This window comes from Lepisosteus platostomus, chromosome 2, assembly GCF_059453375.1.
Source record: "Lepisosteus platostomus isolate fLepPlt1 chromosome 2, fLepPlt1.hap1, whole genome shotgun sequence".
In the NCBI taxonomy this organism is placed as follows: domain Eukaryota; kingdom Metazoa; phylum Chordata; class Actinopteri; order Semionotiformes; family Lepisosteidae; genus Lepisosteus; species Lepisosteus platostomus.
In genome coordinates, this window is record NC_142612.1 from 12395382 (window position 1) to 12414864 (window position 19483).

At 37.6% G+C, this 19483-nt stretch overlaps 1 protein-coding gene across 4 annotated transcripts in view; it reads right to left on the minus strand.

The window, feature by feature from the left end:
- oca2 (oculocutaneous albinism II) overlaps positions 1-19483 on the minus strand; it is a 124557-nt gene that overhangs the window by 101476 nt on the left and 3598 nt on the right. For 3 of the 4 annotated variants that reach the window (XM_088598337.1, XM_088598346.1, XM_088598321.1), the window contains exon 2: positions 15922-16157. In XM_088598337.1, the coding sequence (XP_088454463.1) occupies positions 15922-16130 (209 nt within the window). In that variant the 5' untranslated portion in view covers positions 16131-16157. Of the gene's footprint in view, positions 1-15921; positions 16158-16221; positions 16720-19483 lie in introns of those variants that run through there. The other variant, XM_088598328.1, reaches the window with a different exon arrangement.

Sequence of the window (19483 nt, forward strand, 5' to 3'; positions counted from 1 at the left end):
AGTCATGGAGTCATAGAGAGCACACCAATGTTGCTGAGAACAGTGGCTACAGGGGTGTCTATAATCTAAAGAATTTCTGCCATTTAGTGATTCAATTTCTAAATAAACAGGATTTGTGTGTGTTTTTATTTATTTATTTGATGTAGCTGGCAGACCACATGTTTTGTTCCTGTTCCTTCTTGCATAACCATTCTCGTTGATTATTTGGAGCTGGTAGTAAAACATGGAGAGTTGTTCTAACGCACCCAATGAAACATACACCCAAAATCCAAACATTTCATCCAGTCCTTAACTCGTACACACATTTAAGATCATGGTTTTGTATTCCATATTTACAATAACCTTTGAATAAATAGACACCAGTGGAAACTAACAGAGAAATGCATTTAAAACTGGGAACAAGGGGCATTTTGTAACACAAACAGTAAAGTGTCTTTACTCAGCTAGGTTACCTATTTGTTAAATTGGATACCTTGGCTTCTTTGAAGAAAGCTAATCTTTCTTACTGTATATTATTCTTTTTTCTGCTTCAGTAAATGTGCCGGTAAATTACCTTGGACCCAACCGGGTGTTATCTACCTCACACTGTTCTCACCTTAGCCTCCAAAGACATAGGTTTCTAATTCATATACAAGGGTGTTTCACCCGGAAAAGCTCTTTCATTTATTCAGCAGGGTACTCTGAGTACATCTGAAACACTTTTGTAATAATAAGTGAAATGCAGGTCTTTTTGTATTCAAATAACATTCCTTTTTCGCTTTGATTAAATACAAGTTATCAGTATTGCAGGCAGCTTCCAGTGCAGTCTGTTGGGAATATTCTTTGCTAAAAGAAGACAATCAGCCAGTGTAAACTCTCTTTATAACCATGTGGAAATCTGAATCAGTCTTCTTTTTCAACAGTATTGTTTGTTCCATTCTATTGAAAGATAAAGCTTTAAAACACAATAATAGCATTTTCTATCCAGGGTAATCATGTAATGACAAATATTGTGCATTATTATTGTAATAATAATAACTTTTATTTATAAAGCAGCTTTCCAAACCCAAGGATGCTGTACATTATGAATAAAGAAAAAGACAAGTACAGTAAAAGTACTGTAAATGAAGAAAAAAAAAGAAGAGCATACAGGTTTTCACAAATTGACTGTAGGCAATCAGACGTAGACCTTGGTAAAAAGGTACAAGTACTTGTAAGTTTTAAATTTAGATTTGAAGGGAGTTAGAGAAGTCGTCTCTCGTAAGGTCTAAGGAAGGTCGTTCCAGAACATCGGAGCAGCGACAGAGAGAGCACAATCACCAGAAGTCCCTGCTTTAGTGCTGGGGTATAACGAGCGCTCTGAAGAACCCTATGCAGATAGTGAATGAAATCAATTAGACAAGACAAGGTCAGTGTCGGTAAGGCAGGCTGAGAGTCGGTATCCAGGCAGACAGAGAAGGCTTATCATCATATCCATAAGGTGGGCAAGGTCGGCGTCAGTGAGGCAGGCCGAGTCGAGATCCGGAAGGCTGAGACGAAAGGATACCTTTAGAAAGGTTTTGGAACCAGTGGACGAGCAAGGAGAACAGCAGGCTGTTTCTTTCCAAGCGATGAAGTGTGGTTTGAGGAAGGTATAAATAGCAGGTGCGGTGAGAGGTGAGAGGCGTGATAGGGTGATTACTTAGTGCGCTGTCGTTTCTGAGAATTGGATCGAGCTGGTGTCTGATGGGAATGGGAATGTGCCGGCGTTTACAGTAGGAAGGTTAAGTGATTGATTATGAGAGATCATGACATGGGGACAGTGAGTAGAGGACTGGCCTCAATAGAATGGAGCCAAAGGTGGGGGAGTTTAAACAGGCAGGAGAACTACAGTATGATATGGCCAGATTGTTTAGAGCCTTGAAGACATATATATTCCTCTTACAGTGCTGAATGTAAATGAGGAGAAGTTACTGTTTTGTACTTATTCAAAAGTCAAACAGGTGCACTTCTCTTTCAACAACAGAATAATATTTATTTTTTCAACACAATGAAGGAATATTTTACTGGATTGTAACAGGGTATTTTGGTTATTAAAGCAAAATGCTTTATAATACACACTGTACAATTCCATTTACACCAGCATTACTTTAACTGGTTAGCAGTACAGTGTGCTACCTGAATGATTTGCCAATGCCTTCCAGCATCTTTTGGAGTTACTCTATGGGGCATTTAAAGACAATTGCAATTGCAGATAATAGGATAGAAAGGCAGGATGGTGAACCTTTTTTGGATCTGCCAATTATTTAAAAAAAAACATCTACTTCTTTTCAATTAAGGAAAATAACATGCTCTTAGTTTTTTGTTGTTGTGAAACAGTATTAAATATAGAAGCTTCATTGAAGTTTACAGTACTTTCACTCTACAGATAAAGGACTTAGAATTGTAAATCAGTGCACTTTTGTTCTATGATTGAAAAACCGAGACTGGGTATAATTGAATATGTTTTTTGTAATTGTCAACTTGTAATTCGTAACTGTGAAGAAGTTACTTTACAGAAAGAAATACTGACATCCTAAAATGCATAGAAAATAATGCCCTTTCAAAAATCAGTGGTCACAAACTTTGATGTAGTGAAAACAATAAATAATGGTAATGAATAAGAACAGAGCTCACAAGTGGAAACTATGTGGAAGTGCTTTCAAGACCGAGAACAGAAGGCACATCTTTACCTAAAGGGTTGTGAGAGTATTGAGCAATGAAGCTCCCCAGTCATGTTGCTGAATGCAGTACACTGACTACTTTCAAGAAACAGCTGGATGAGATACTTAGATCAAGTAGGTACTAATGATCAAATGTGCTAGATGGGCCAAAAGGCCTCCTCTCATTTGTAATCTTTCTAAGCCCTTGAAAAGCAAAATATCTTCATTTACATAAACACATCGATAAGGCTTTCAGTTGTAAGTCTGCGATACTCTTTGCATCTGCTTCTTCGCTTTTAGCTAATTTGAAAATGGTTACTTTAGGTGGGCCGTATGATCCCAAAGCAAACAAGCCACGGCTGGAAATGAAAATATTACAGACGGAACTTTAGCTAATTAGTAGCATCTCACCTCTAATCTTTTAATCCTAAAAGGACTCTAGTCCCAGGCTGTCAATTAGGATGAAAGCTCGCACAATCCAAGCAACAAACCCATTTCCTGTGTACTATGATACAGTATAACAAAATAAGCACTTGAGTACTTGAAACAAAATCCTTATATTTAGCATTTTACATCCCAATGGCTCTCAGGAGTGATTTACATATTCTGTAGGAGGACACCCACTTCACCCACCACTTAAATGCAGCACCCACCTGGGTTCAATTAACAATTAATTACAATTAGCGACCATCGGAGAATCTTTTCATATCACATGGAGTCTCTACACAGCAGAACAGGCAAAGAAACGAAAAATGAATTCAGCAAATTAATAAAGCAGGTACAGTAGGTAGCCCCTCTAGATAGCTCAGAGAGTAATTTAGCCAGGATGCCAGGGTTTGCTCCTCTCCTCTTTCAAAATATGCCATGCGATTTTTAATAATGAAGCAGTTTAAAGTCTCACCTGAAGGACTACACGTCCTACAGCACAGCATCCCTGGTCACAGTTCTCGAGGCACTGATTTGAAAATACGGTCCAGAAAGAAAGAGTGCCCCCTGCTGGTCCACCCACTAGGCTTACAGTACAGCAACATCATTTACTGTAACTGTAACCCACATCGGCTTTCTAGACAGGAGTGGTATATGTTCAGATGTTAACTATAGTGCTGTTCCAAACACATCAGATCTATTTCCCAACAAGAAAATATCCTTAAAACTCAAAGGAAAGAAAAACATTTGAGAACTGTCAAATAAGTATTCCAATAAAAACATTTGAAAAATAATATTGGACACACTCTGCCTATCTTTTGCAATTTACATTTTTTTCTTCTGTTTACAATACATCAACCAAATTGAGAAGATAACTGGATACATCTTGTACATTACAGCTTGTGTTGAGCACAGTTTTATTAAAACTGTTATGGGTAGAATTGTATAATTGTGCTAGAATTGTATAATTATATTATTTTGCAATTGATGACTTACAGTATAATGTATAATTCTGAAGAAATTATTTTACAAAAAGAAATTCAGACATCCTAAAATACAAATAAAATAACATCATTTAAAAATTCAATGATCTCAGACTTCATTATGATGCAAATGATAGTGAAACAACAAATACTGATAATGAATAAGAACAAAGTCAATCCAAACATCTAGTCACCAAATGTTTGCAACATGTCTTGCTACATGAAACTTCAATCAGCAATTAAAGTGGCACATTAATAGTTATAGTGATATGAGTTACGTTTGCTCACTTATTTCTTTAAATCGAAAATTTACTTTCGATGGGAGCAAAATATTTATCTTTTCAGAAGGACAACAAGAAAGAAAAGCCTCATGAGGTTTCATCCAAATTAGAAGTTCAGTGATTCTGCACTGCTGAACATTAGTGAGAGGCATCCCGCAGACCTTAACCCCCTCCTGCCAGAGAAGCCTTTAGAGAGACCACTGTCATAGCAGATGTTGTTTCTAGCTTATACAGTAGTTAATAGACTTTCTTCAAAGCTTAGGTCACAGTTTTTATAGTCTATATACGGCCATGGCATTGCTATGTTATTACCATGGATCGGTGTTTATGAGTGACCATTACCAACGTATTGGAACCATAGAAAATAATTCTAGTAATGGCACAGGGCTATTCCTGATAATGTTATCCTTGCTTTTCAGTTACTCCTGAGGTGCCACATACAAGAGTAATTTCAGACATGTCACATGCAGCAAGTGTCTGTTTAAAATGCACTCAGGCCAGGTCAGGAGTAATGACCCCAGGCCAAAGTCAGATTTCTACACTAGTGTGTTGTACAATTGTAACATAATATTCCTCGATTAAAATTCTATGCTTACACATACTAGCATTTTGTATGCATTTGTATTGCTTTCCGTTATTATCTAGTAAACAAAGTTCATAAATAACATTTTAACATAAAAATATTTTCCAGAAGCAGCCAATTCCAGCTCAGTGTTTCCAATTTTGTATTTCTATTTTGTTTTTGCAACAGGCATGCAAAACCATGCCTTAATCTACATTACACATCATCTGCAAGGTGTTTTGCCTTTTCTTGAATTTTATCTAAATATTTATTTTAGTTCTATTTGCTCATGCTACCAGGTTTGGCAATCCTTCTTAATTGGCATCATCTGTGAATACAACTTGTTTACTAACTAAACAAGAATCTAGATAATTTATTTGATTTGATTTAAAGTAGGAAATGGTCCCAGTACAGATTCCTGTGGTATCCCACTAATTATATCAACCCATTTTGAGCATTCTTCCCTTATCTGTATTCTACATTTAATCCTATTCTCAGCCCTAAAATAAAGGTTTTCCTAAATGCCTACCACCTGTAATTTAATAATAAATCTTTCATCGGGAATGTTATCAAAAACATACTTCTGAAAATCTTAATTCGCCACATCATATGGTCTGTGTTTAAAAACTTCTAACAAGTCAGTCAGGCCCTGCCTACTGTATTCTAAATACATGTTATTTCTTATCTGATTTTCATACAGGTGGTCCTCTAATTTAGTGCTAATGATTCATTCCTAATTTGTAAGAGTTGTGTTAACAGCCTTTGAATAATGTCTCTTGAAGTTTTGTTTATCTTGAGTGCTCCTAGTAACTTTTATATTTCTACCTCTACAATATTTAATTCAATATTTAATATTAGATCTCTTATCTTTGCTCTCACTGGGTCATGTCGTCTATTTCTTCCTCGGTAAACACCTATAAAAAATATTCATTTAATACATATCATACTTAATCTTAAAATACAGTGTACCATGCCATGTAAAAGTATGCAGACCCTTCCTTGAAATGCTAAAATAGTGTATACACATTTTTTTAAACTTTAGGTTTTCCAAGGCAAAGGGTTGGAATACTTATGCAATCATGACTTCCATTTTCTTTCATATAAATGATCTATTTCTTTTTTGCTTTGAATTTGTAAAGTTGTGTACAGTATATAAGACACACAGTATTAACTGACACTTCAAAGTATAATAACAGCAAAATTTAAAGCAACAAACAAGAGCCTGCATGTTTTTGATGGGCACTTTATATACATATGTTTTCTAATATAAAGCATCCCTATGTTGAACTACTTTGTCCCTTGTGCATTTTATTAGTTTGATGCACCTAACAGACCTGGTTTTAGTAACAATATTCTTAATTCAAAATTTATTCCTCACAGGTTCAAATTACCACCCATCTTCATGATGATAATCATTATCAAAGAGAAGAAAAAATGTACTGTGATTATAATACCTGCTGAACCGCAATGAACTAAACGTCTGCCTGACTGTATGATTCCTATTGCACCATACTGTATATTCACTCTTAGAATTCCATTTCCAAAACAAAAAGCAGCGCAGCATGGAGCAAAACAGCTGCAGTTAGTTTCGCGAAATACTGGAAAGATTTCACAATTCTGTGGACTCCTGGAGATGCGAGGGATTTTCACAAAGTAAATAGATCAGATGGTATATTTCAGGCACTCTAATCCTCTCAAACACTGTTATACAACTGTGAAGAGATTTGTAATGTTAGCTCCCTCTCTGCTGTGAAGTACAAATGATGGAGAGATTGCCTCATCTTCTCAAGCTCCACAGCACACAGAGTCCAGGAACAGAGAATACAATATATACAGCATACAAGATTTTTATTTTTCGGGGGACAATATAATTGTTTTTTCTCAATACTACATAAAGTCAACTACTGTACATTTGTACCAAAAATAAAAGATACAAAGAAAAATAAAGTGCATAAGATCAGTGGTAAACAAAATCATTGCCTCATTCTAATTTGTGTTATATTTTTAATTTGTTTTAGTTTTCTTATGTCAAATAGACAGTATATGCTTTTAAAGACAATAAGTGACTTGCCCATTTCTTGTCAATAATGCTGTTAATTCTGGAACAAATGATTCAGAGGCATGAGTTAAATCTAGAACTCCAGGATCAGTTCTCAAAGAACCAACAAGTGCATCTTCTAAACCAGGTATGGGGAAGGAAGAGAGTCCCATATAAATGTTGTTCTCGGTCCAGGACAACTCCCAGTTTCAGGATGGATTTGTCAAATGCCATTACACTGCAACATTATCAGCGACAGATTTGTTACACAAAATTGTCTAAAAGAGTCAGCTCTAGACTATGCATTAGGGTCTGTAGATACTCCTGCGCATTTGCAATGTGCAAATGTGAATGGTTCACTTCTGATCGACACATTAATCCAACATCACCTGACATGTTAAAATGGAAGAAATGTGTCTTTGGTATGGTACTGTATTACTGTTTACCTTTTCGCTCAGTTAAGGCTCAGCCACAAAAGAGGGATTAGCACTTAACATTTGAAAGTGACTGAAGACTGTTTTATGTAATTTCATTTGGTTAGTCTCTTAAGGAAATTCTGATCTGTCTCCCCTTCCTCCCCCCACCAGGCAGTGAAAATTATGTGACAGACATAACATGATGAAACATGTGAGATTCAATCCTCTTTGGAGTTTATTAACAGCTGTTTCACCTATTAAACCTCTTACAGTGAAAAACAGGGACTAGCATCAAATTGCTAAAATGATAAAGCCATTAGATTCCCAGAAGGAATTCAGAAAGTAAAAGAAAATACAACTTCCATTACCTTGAAACACAGCACAGGACAGCTTTTGTTTTTTTTTCGGGGGCTCTTGGGGACTTTCTTTCATCACTTTTCCATGAGGCTACATATTTTATATCAATTTAAACTACAGTCTGGCGTAAAAATCCAACTGGCCCTATCAAAGTATTTTGCATGGCACTAGAGTTACGTAAAACTTTACAAACCTGAATAGAACAGGTGGGTCCTGATTATGGAATCCATGACTTCTTAAGACTTTTAGATTCATATTGCCACTCTGAGAGGCCTAGATCTATTACATGAAAGCTGCCGTTCAGGTTCTTGAGAGACGCGTTATCCCAATATTCCCACCTTCCCATCTGTGCACTTCCTGTCCACTGAGCCTTCCAGCTGGTAAACCAGAATGCACTTTTTTTTAACACAGAAAAGTCACCTAACTAAACTCCATTCACGGAATCTCTTTCTCTCCGTCTTTCAAAGGTGCGAATTGCTGTCTCCTCAGCAGAGTTGCATCATGGAACAATACCTCATGCAAGGTGCCCTCGGTAACTGTGGTCCTGTGTATAACACTTGGAACTCTACTGTACCTGTACAGTATGTTCATCGGCTTTTCAATTAAGCAGCATTTTTAAATAAATGAATGAATACACAAATGAGGAAATGTAGCATTCTGAATATAAAAACTTTCACCTCACTGCCATAGGGGACTGCAGTGAATACATGTTAAGTGAAATACTGTGTAAAGACTAAGGCTACGTCTTTTACAATATCACACAAACTGCACTGCTAGAGAAACTCATGGACACACGTCTTCAAGGGAGTACTTAAAATAAAAGGGTGAAAGCACAGAGGATTAGAGAAGTGGCTAACTCACTGTCAAGGTTCAAGAGATTTTGTGTTCAAGTAGAAAAGACAGACAGTTAGAACATCTGTGATTCCGGATCCTTTGCTGTATTGGTTCAAAAGCTACAAAACAAAAACAGGACTTCCAAAAGTGATTGAGGGGGGAAAAAGCTTCTACAACTGATTTTCCAAAAGCATCTTTGAGTCACCAAAATCTGTAGATGCTCAGTTCAGGATTAGAGACGGCACAGAGGCAGTCAATAATTCAAAATTACGGGAGGGTGAAGCCCTATGTGATTCATCTTTAAGCTTCCAATTAATGTGCAGAAAGGGCATTACATTTCAGAGGTTTTTTGTATACTGTACATAGAGAGATTCTAGTACAGAGGCTATGCCACTGGGGAATTGTAATTGGGTGTTACTGGGCGGAATTACTCAACTGGCTGAACAGTGCTGAGGCTGAGCTAAGGAGAGTGCAGTAGGCTGAGGAGGTGAAGCATAACATGGTTGTACAATCTCACATCACTGGACAGGTGCCTCCAGCTCTGAGTCTTATCAGTCCTCAACCTGACACAAAGCCCATTTGTGCTCTGCAACGTCATAGTGAGAAAAGCAGTAGATGTCTGGAGTTCCCACATTTCTCCGTCAAAGCCATTCTTATATTTGGGTAACAGGATAGAGTCAAGTGATTACATTCTGACTGAAAAGCAAGAATTACTGTAGAAATTAAAGTTATATTAACGAAATAACTCTTCCACTGATGACAGGTCAAAGCTGTACAGATTGGGCTAGTTAGGAATTGGTTACTATTTTTCAGGGACAAATTAATAACATAAACACAATAAACTGAATATCAGAGAGGGGTGACGGTTAATTAAATCCTTTTAAACACATTTCGGGCTTAAATGTGTATTGCTGTCTTTCACTAATACAGCAAACATTTTCTCAGAATAATGCAAAAGTCACACTGCTGTTTCATAAATGCTCATTTTGAAGAAGGAAAACACTGAATAGATCAATGGATTATAAACCACATGACAGCAGTCTTAGTCTAATAATCCATAATCCAGTGCATATGGACTATGAAAACATTGCAATAATTCTATGTAATATCCAGGCAAAGAGAAATGTTATGTTATGCTATTGCACTTCTCAAACCTATACATCCACCTTATTCATATGTAAATATGAAGAATGATAAAACATTATTTTTTTCTTATTACAAAATAAAATTCATTAATGTGTATATTTATTAGATAGCTTTGAGTATAACAAAAGCAAAAACATGCACAAGGCAACCCTACAATTCAAACCAGTTATAATACAATAAATTAGACTTCAAAATGTACTTAACAGGCTTCTAAAGCATACCTAGTGAACATTTTATAGTGAAACATGCTAGAATTTACATTTACATTACATTTAAATATTAATCACAATAATTGTGAAATTAATAATAACTAAACTACAGTTGTCATTTGAACATTTCCTGCATTATTTCTTGTTACTCACAGGTGGTGCAGAATGCACAAGCTGAAAATGCACAAGAATATTCCCGAACTGTTTCAAAAGCTACCACATTGGATTCAATGCTATTGCTCATCTGTGCTACAAACAGCAAGAGATGTCTCTGTTAAAAGTTCAGCAAGAACAGTCAATTATTATCCATCTAAAAAAAGCTGTTGTTGCCCTTAGCTGTGGCGTCTGGCTTTTGAAAAGGCAGACAGCTAGCTGATAGCCTCAGGTGTGCAGAAAGAAAGCTCGCAGGAAGATTTATGAAGAAAAAAATAGTGCAAAAGCCGTATGAAGGTACATGGCTGAGATGCAATGAAGACATCAAAGGGCAAATCCTTTTAAGGTCATGAGCAATGGTCATTTTGTCAAGCTGTGGCCTTGTCATTGTTCTTCACTAGGCAGCAAACTTCACTCACATCAGGCATCTGCAGCACACAGCACTTCCTACGTTTTCCTTTGTGTGGATTAAGAATAGCAGCCCACTTGTCATGAAGGCAGAGGACTAGTGTAACTTTGACCTCTGTTGCCATAGTCACAAAACTTTACAGATTTTTACCGAGTTTATTAGCAAGGGAGAGGCATTTACACTGGTAAACAGTAATCTGTCATTTGATTTTAGGGGAAGTATATTGAAGTTTGCTATTTTTTCTATTCAGGCAGGCCATCCCATTCTCTCGAGCATAAATGGTTTGCTGAGAGAGGCTAAGCATCCACACTCGAGTCTGTTTGAAATGGCTGTCATCTGCTGAATGTTCTGATTAAGAGTGAGTGAGGGAGGACACCTGCCTACCAGAGACCTGTTGACAGGGAATTATCATCACCATCAGTCACACTTAACTGCCAGAAGGGCTGCTTTTCAAAAATATGCAAAACATGTTCTCTTTTGTATATTTAAATATATGCATATATAAAATAGTATAAAATATTAGAGTGGATAGATAAATTAGAATACAATAATGCATTTACAGTATATACTTGTATGTAAGAAATATACATTTCTATATATTTTTCTAGTCATTTTCACTTCATCTGAATATAGAGCATATTCTGCTTTTATCTTATAATAAGATAAGATCACATTATCGGCCATATACAATTTCTTGTATTAGGAATTTGTCATTTTTCACAGACCCCAACTTGCTCTCCATAAGACACACAGACAGGAAGAGAAGCTTGGGGTCAGAGTGCAGGGTCAGCCATTTATACAGCGCCACTGGGGCAGTTAAGGGGTTAAGGGCTTTAAATATTTACAATAATTGATATATAGTTATGTTATGTATCTATCAAGAAAGGACATATAGGAAAATCAACCCAGGGAAAGACTAGACAGTTACTATATTCGACTATAAACTTTTTTCTAGGTATTGTAGATAATATATCGTGTTTGAACGTGCAATATACTGTAATTTTGAAATAGTTGTTAAAACGTAACTATTTTGTGTGATTCAATTTACAAAGTTTACAAAAATAAATTAGGGCTGAGATTAAATCAAAACTTGGCCAATCACAAACTCAAAGTCCACTACTGTCTTGTACCACTGGATCACTGGCATTGTGCACTTGATGCAGAAGCTGGATTTGGCATGTATCTGAGATTTTCATTTAACCCAGGTCTGTGCCTGGTTACAGCAGCTTCAGATGCCAGGGTAAAATTGCACAATTGATTAGGTTTTTGCATAGTAACAGTTCAGTATATAAAGGCAATTATTCTGACAAATCCAGTACAGTACAGATAAGACTAAAGGCTCTATTACAGATGCCATAATATTAAGTTTTCATATAGTCTCAGATTTAAGATTTCATGTGGACCAATACTAAACAATACCCTTTTGTAAACAAGGATGACGCATATCTGAAATCCTGCTTTGATAGGTTTAAAAGACAAAGAATGATAAAGGAGGCACATTACTGCCAACTGGAGCAGCATACAACAAACACTGCAATACCGATTCTGCCGTTCTAACCCTGTGCTTTGGCAGAAACTATCGAATCTGAGCAAAACCATCATCTGCATAAAAAGTTGTTGCACCAACGATTATTCACGGATGTATCCAAACTGACAAGTATTCCATGCATCACAGAATTACTTTGGAGTTAAAATTCATAACTCAGTTGCACTTTTCACTTTTTTCAGTTATATGTTCACTTCACCTGCTGTTCAGAGTCAAGAAGCAGAAGTTAATTTTTTATGTTAATAAATGCACACTGAGGCTTTCTACAGTATATTCATCCAAATGGATTTTTACCATTACTGTAACAAAGCTTCACTCTATGTAGTACCTACTTTTATCATACAGAAGGTAACATGATAGAAAGGGGTCAATTTATGTTCACTAGAAGATATTAAAGTGATTGATGACAGTACTATAGAATACCTTTTAATACTGTACATTCATTTCTTACTTGATTTATATTCAGCTGTTCATCTCCTTAAGATGTACCAAAAACTCAAATGAAAGAGAAACAATAGCTAAACTGTAAAATGTTTAACTTTTTATAGAAAGGAAAATTGCCCTTAATTTCTTATACTTAAAATATGCTTCTTTAAAATGCATCCATAGTACAATACATGCAACTCAATGGTGCCGGAACTCACAAGGATTATGTTTCAATCAAAAAGGTTGAAATATCTGCCAAAGACGCTTTTGTTATGGGCTGTAATTACAATGAATTTATTTGGCTGCTTTTATCCGAAACAATTTACACTGTATCCATTCACCCAGCTGGGCTGATGCGCTTTGAGTGAAGTTCCAACGGCACTCCTTCCTCTCAGGATTTGAGCCCAAAACCTTAGTGCTAGGAGGTCAGAGTCCGCAAACATGTCTTTGTACCGATGTCAGCTGCAGCATAAGATTGTTGTCCTGGTACAAGTCCAGAGAGGTGAGACCAGCAGCATCTCTGGGCTTAAGGGAATGCTCTGGTCTGACAAGCTAAGAAAACTGCACCTGTTCACTCTTGAACAGAGAAGAAAATAAGGGGACTGTTGCAACAGTATGCCCTCGCTCTGTGTGAGCACTGTAACAACCCATTTTTCTCATCATAAACAGCCCCGTGTCTGGCGGTTTTGCAGCTTTGTAGGCATTTTTCCTGACCTGCAACTGGATTTCTTTCTATGGTCCTGTCAGTTCACTGCACCAAGGTGCCTGTAATCTGTAGTCTACAAACCACAACCGAGAGGACCAGACACACAGCCTTTTTTGACACCCCAAGCTTTGCAGAGTCTCACAGGGAGAGGTGTTAATAACCATAATCCCATACCGGAAAGCTATAAACCAGAGAATAAAGAACAGTAACCTATATGGTAAATTATTAAACATAACCTAGAAATCTTCATGTGATCACACACCAATCATTAACCTAAGAACACCATAAACCACAATCATCACCCATTACTATAAACCCTGATCTATAACCATAACCAATAACATAAGCCTGTACCATGTAACCTGTCTGGCTTCTCTGCCATGTACAACCAATGGTTCATTAGTTTGAAGTCCCCTCTGGGAATATGAAACACCCTGATTTCCCTTTTGGGAAGCTCTCAATGATCCACTGAGGCTGGGGGTGCTATCCCTAGGCAACTGATTCAGGAATTACTCCCTACTACCATCTCTTGCAACCCAAGGGCCTACTCACTTTGGGAGCCCACAAACCTTCACTTCTGGACATCCAGCTCACAGGATGCCAAAGAGTCATTTCACTGCATATTGCTGCGACACTGGAGCATTGCTCCTTTCTCCAGTGAGTCACCTGGTCTAGACACCTCGACAACCCCAATCTGCACTGGGATTTGTAACCGATAAAACAGTATAACGGTGTCCCCTTCTGGGGCAGATAAAACCTGCCCTGTCTCTCCCACCTGATTCAAGTATTCAAAACCTTCTAGTGCTTTGGCCAAAACAATCTATTGGACTTCTTCAGAAACAATATTGAAAAATCAATTAGAAGACACAAGTGGAAACTATGGGAAGAGCATTTAGAACTGAGAGTTGAAGGCAATTTCTACCCCAGAGATTGGTGATGTTTGAGATTGGCTACCAAACTATACTGGCACAGATCATTCCAAGGCTTCCCAGATCACCTATCTATCACAATCATCATCCCTCCTCTTAAGGGCGCTCCGACCCTTTCGTATTTTAGTTCAATACGTGCACCTGCCCCGTGTTTTGCCTGTGATTATTTAAGCCTGGCGCTCCTGCTATTCTTGGCTCGGCACTGGGAGATGGAGGCCCGGAAGCCCACCTACCAGCGGGTCCAGGAGAGACCCGACGGCATCGGCTTCCTCATGACATCCTGGCCGTCCGAGTCAAGGGCTCGGAGCGCCTGACCTCATTATCCTGTTTTTAACTCCCTGTTCCTGTTCCAGATCCCATTCCCGATTTTAACTTTGTCTGTCTTGGATGGTTCTCCCGGCACCTGGACCCTGGACTGCACCCCAGATTTCCCCTTGGACTATTTGGACTTGTTTGCCTTTACCGTGACGCCCCGAGCACCGGATCACCGTTGTCACGCCCTCCTGTCTGTCAGCACGTCCTGATCCTGTTGTCCTTCTCCACTTACTTCCGGGTTATACCGGCATAGGGTCCTAAACTACGCACTTCACGGGAGCCTGGGCCGGCTCCCATTACACTATCTGTATCGTAGCTACTGGCAACCAAACAAGTTAGTTGAATCTGACTGTATTCTGAGTATGACTGCATTCTGTCACCACATTACAAATGTATAGGATGTCCATAATTATGGAACTCTCTGATTATGAGATTCACTGCATAAATTAGTTTACTATATAGATACAAACAATTGTCATTTTTTAATTCAAATTGATTTCTTTGATTCATCAAGGGTCATATTCCTGAGATACTGAACAATGCACGGCAATAAAGACATTTTGTCCATGACTTCAAAAAATAATATAATAATAAATATAATAATATACTATTTGCAAATAATTTCTATGACATCTAAGAAGTAGTTTGTTTTGCTTTGGGTTTTTTCTGCTATATATATCCCAGAAAGCCTTTTCCATATGCCACATTAACAGAATAACCTTGAGAACCATAAAAATAACATTAAGTTCACAAAATTGCTCATTAAAATCTTAATAATTAAGTTAGTCTTCATCCGAAAGCAAAATACCCATATACAGTATGCCTGTCTCAGCAGTTGTACAAGATTGTCTACTGCTATATTCTTAATCTGATTTAGAGATGAGGTGTTTAATGCAATACTATTTTTGGTGCAGCTAAAAAGGTTTAAAAATGCTACTAATGTGATTTGTCTCAAATCAGTAGTGGTTTAAAGGTATAAGGTTTCTACCACTAGAACAAGTAAAGTAAAATCCAAATTGTCTACATAATCCTCAGAAATTGCATAGAAAACGTGTTTAAAGCACACAATGAAACAATATCTCATTATGATCATGACTTAACATACAATGTACAGGTGTGCTTAACAAATGTACTTATGCTATGAGGCAAAATCCTCATTCAGTTTTAAACTCTGTCACCTGACGTCAAGCTTAATATAAAGCAATTACAAGCTATTTAAGAATATAAAAGTTAATAACAAGAGCCATTTGATCTCGTCAAACTCTCTTAAGACATTCTATGACGGTGTCATGCTTAGTTTTCAGAAGATTCTAAATTCAGCTTTCAATGCTGTAATTTCAAAATGTAACAGCAGCTATCTACCCTCTACTTTACCTATCACAATTTAAAATGAATGAATGCTCTTCAGGGCTTACTGTTCTGCTGTAATGAACATTCCCCCATGATGCTCTTTGTTTGAGACAAGTAGGCTTCACTAATTTCTCACCTATTATAGCATGTTTAAGATAATGCATATTTCTTTTACCTCTCTTCTTCATGGACTGGGCTGAAGTCCTCTTCATAGACAACACAGTGACTGGGAGTAACGGTCTCTCTCATTTCAGAGAAGCCCTCGAGTAGCCTCAGCCCGCCAAAATTGTTGGCCACAGCTTTAGATTTTCTGTGGCTCTGGTTACTCTGGGCTCCCTTTTGTGTTAGTTCCACTTCTAGGTTGTTCTTGTTTTCCAAGTACATGTCTGCAGGATCATCAAATGCTGGCACCTTTAATGAGCCAAAGAAAAACAGAGAAACAAAAATTGAAGCAGTGTGAATCTAAAAAAATTACCTGAAAACTTCCAAGACAAATTCTGTGAGTGTGCACATTACAAAAAACATAATATGCGCAATCGATGCATTTTTTCAACCTACATTTTCACGAAATGTGTTTCTCGGGCTTTTACTAGGAAACCCAATCCTTCATAACACACGATTTACATACAGTATCTCATCCATTGTGACAGTGGGAAGGGAGTTCCCATTGTGCACCACTAGAGGGCCCTCTAACGGTCCCCTCGCTAGCTAATTCGGCGTGATAATGTATATATCAGCACCGCCTGGGGTCTTCGTTAAAAACCCTATACTACATTCTCACGCGATTTCCCTGTGGTCCTCGTAGACTAGAGCCGCGGCAGCAGCTGAAAGGCTGTGGAAGCCCTTTATCCTCTCTAGCGAAACCTCTACACTCACGTACAATCTCGTCATTCATTATTTCTTGCGGACTGAAAGAACTCGATGCAGAGCGACCACGATTCGGTTCTCTATCTCAGCCCGAGGTATTGAACCTCCGCCGGTGAAAAGGCAGCTAGAAATTCCGCTGCCCACTAGAAATCCCTTCCCACTGTCACACTATCCATCCAATTTCTAACCGCTTCATCTTCTCCAGGGTCAAAGGTAAGGTGAAGCCAGAGTCTGTCTAGGCAAGCACGACATGCAAACAAGCACACAGTCACCCCACGGCCACCAATTCACCTCGGGACTGTGTGAGATAACCTGAGCACCCAGAGAAACCCCACACTGGCACAGAGGGAACATGCAGAGAGCACACCAGGGCCTCAGTACTGAAAGGAAGCACCATTGCTAGCGACTAAGCCACTTTACACATCTAATCACAATAATCGAGAAACGGCTGGCTGAGAGAATGTGGTAGAAACAGCTATGTGGGACCTCTTTTCATTTGTAACTATTGGTATATTCTTAACGCTGGAAATGTGATGTTAATTTCATATAAGCGAAGGAGAAATCCATGAGCTGATGGCCATATTATTTACAGGTTTTTACACTAAAATTATTTCCCATACGTACAGATACTGTATATGATCAGGAGTGTATGTGATTAGATGTGTAAAGTGGCTTAGTCACTTAACGTTTAAAGTTTAACGTGTCTTAAACTTTCATAAAGATACACGGTACGAAACTAGAATTGATTGCATTAAGAAGTTTTATATATGCTCATAGCATCTGTACTAGGTTGCCTAAAACAAGAAGCACATTTACAGCAACAGGCTGTACTGTACCGCTCCAAGCCATTTCTGACATTTCATTGTGTATATACTATACTTCATCACGCTGGAGAAAACCAGGTGACACTGATATTGTAGAATTAACGTAGACGTAACAGCCTCAGTAAATAAAATACGTTGGAATTTACAGGTGATAAGGTTCGGAATTGAAACTAGGCGCAAACATTTAGCTTTAGCTAGGAATCTTACAGTATTAAATAGGTTCGCTTCTGGAGAATATAGCTCCACTTTTAAGATGGTTGGTGTTAACTTCATGAACTTTGAGCAGACAAAAAAAAAAGAAACCCTGTCTGAAGAGGATGACTTTAAAAATAAATGATTTGAAGGCTTTCCGCTGGTCAGCGTTCGAGATTTTGAGCAAAAAGAAACATTTGCTGTTCCACTGTAGCTGTTTTCGAGTATAGTCGCAGGGTACTGCCATTATAGCCGAGCTGACTGCTCTTCTAATCAACGATCTAAATATGTAAACAGCTTGTGGGCGATAAAAGCCTTTAAATTCAGATTGATGGGCCTAAATGCGTTGCGTTTGATATTTCTGTTAACCTATTATTTTACACCACAAATGCTTTTTGAAGGGTATTTAGATATCTGTAAAATAAAAAACGTCTGATTCGGTTCTCCCTTCGGCATTGAAACAAGTATACAGTGACACCTTGTGTAAAGATCGTCAATTACAAAGTAAATACAGTGTGTCGTACATGTTTACGGGGCTTACATGAACTGTTATTATATAAATTATCGAGAGAAGAGAAGTATTTTCCCAATGAAAGGCCTAAAACATATTTGAAGCTTCAGCGCCGGCATCCTCATCTTGTTAACCCATTCCAAACTGAGCCTAAGATATTTTTTGAGAAACATTTTTGCTTTTTTAAGTTATCAGAGAGGTTCAAGCTTTCGACTTTGCAATCGTTTTCTGTTTTGTCACTATGGTTTGTTATGGTAGTTTAAAAAGCTCCACAATCTAAATAGAGACATTCCTTATTAAAATTAGACAGACTTTTTTTTAAACCTTTGCACAGCTTTCCACTCTTGAAGTGTTTTGAGGCTGAATTGTTAAAGCAGGTTAATAGGAATTCTCCGAGGGCCTATAATTTTTTTCTTAGTCTCAATTCGATTTTTTTGTAAGGAGGTGACTGAAAATTTAGCTATACTCTTTAATAGAAGTTTTAAATAACCCAGGTAGTAATCTATTGAATTAAGCCCTAGAGCAACATACAGTACTTAAATCGAAAGGGAACAGCTTGCACTATCTTGTTGAAAGCAGACTACCATATATTTAGTCTAATTGAATTTTCTTTCCAGATGTTTTTTTTTTAATTAAGGATTGTATATTGGCACATGGTGATTATTAAAGATCAGGTTTTCTCATATAGGAGAGAATTAAAAAAAAACAGTTTACAATATGGTGTTGCTGTGACAAAGAATGTACAGTATACTGTACCTCCTCCTGATAGCTCTCTCAGATGAAGCCTTCACCCTGTAATGCTTTCCAAAGCATTACCGTTTTTCAATATATTAACTCATCACTACTTATGAAATCTACTGTATACCAGAAGTACAGTATATGGATTAAGGTCAAGTTATTGCGATGTGTCGTCAATCTTCAGTGACACCAACAGCTAAAAACGTTTAGAAAACCTATTTTCCTTTCTGACTCGTTTAGTTTTATTTGAAATGAACACTCACTGACATAGTCTCCGTGGCCTTGCACTGGTAGTCTGAGCCATCTATTCTCTAGGAAGAGAGCTGTGTAACAAAGTTAATAACGATACTCCCCATGGATATTTGCCTGTGTTCTTTGTAAGACAGAATTTATTTCACCTTTTACATAACAGTTTTAGACAGCCTGCCCCCAGAGGAGGAATGTCAAAAAGCAGGATGAACCATAAACTCAGTGGTGGAGTTGCACAAATTAAACTTCCACGCTGGACCAGCCAATTAAATAATGACTAGAAAATATATTTGACGCTGACAGCCTTCCAACAGGCTGGGCCTTTCAATTCATAGAAGTGTTTTTTTTTTTATTTT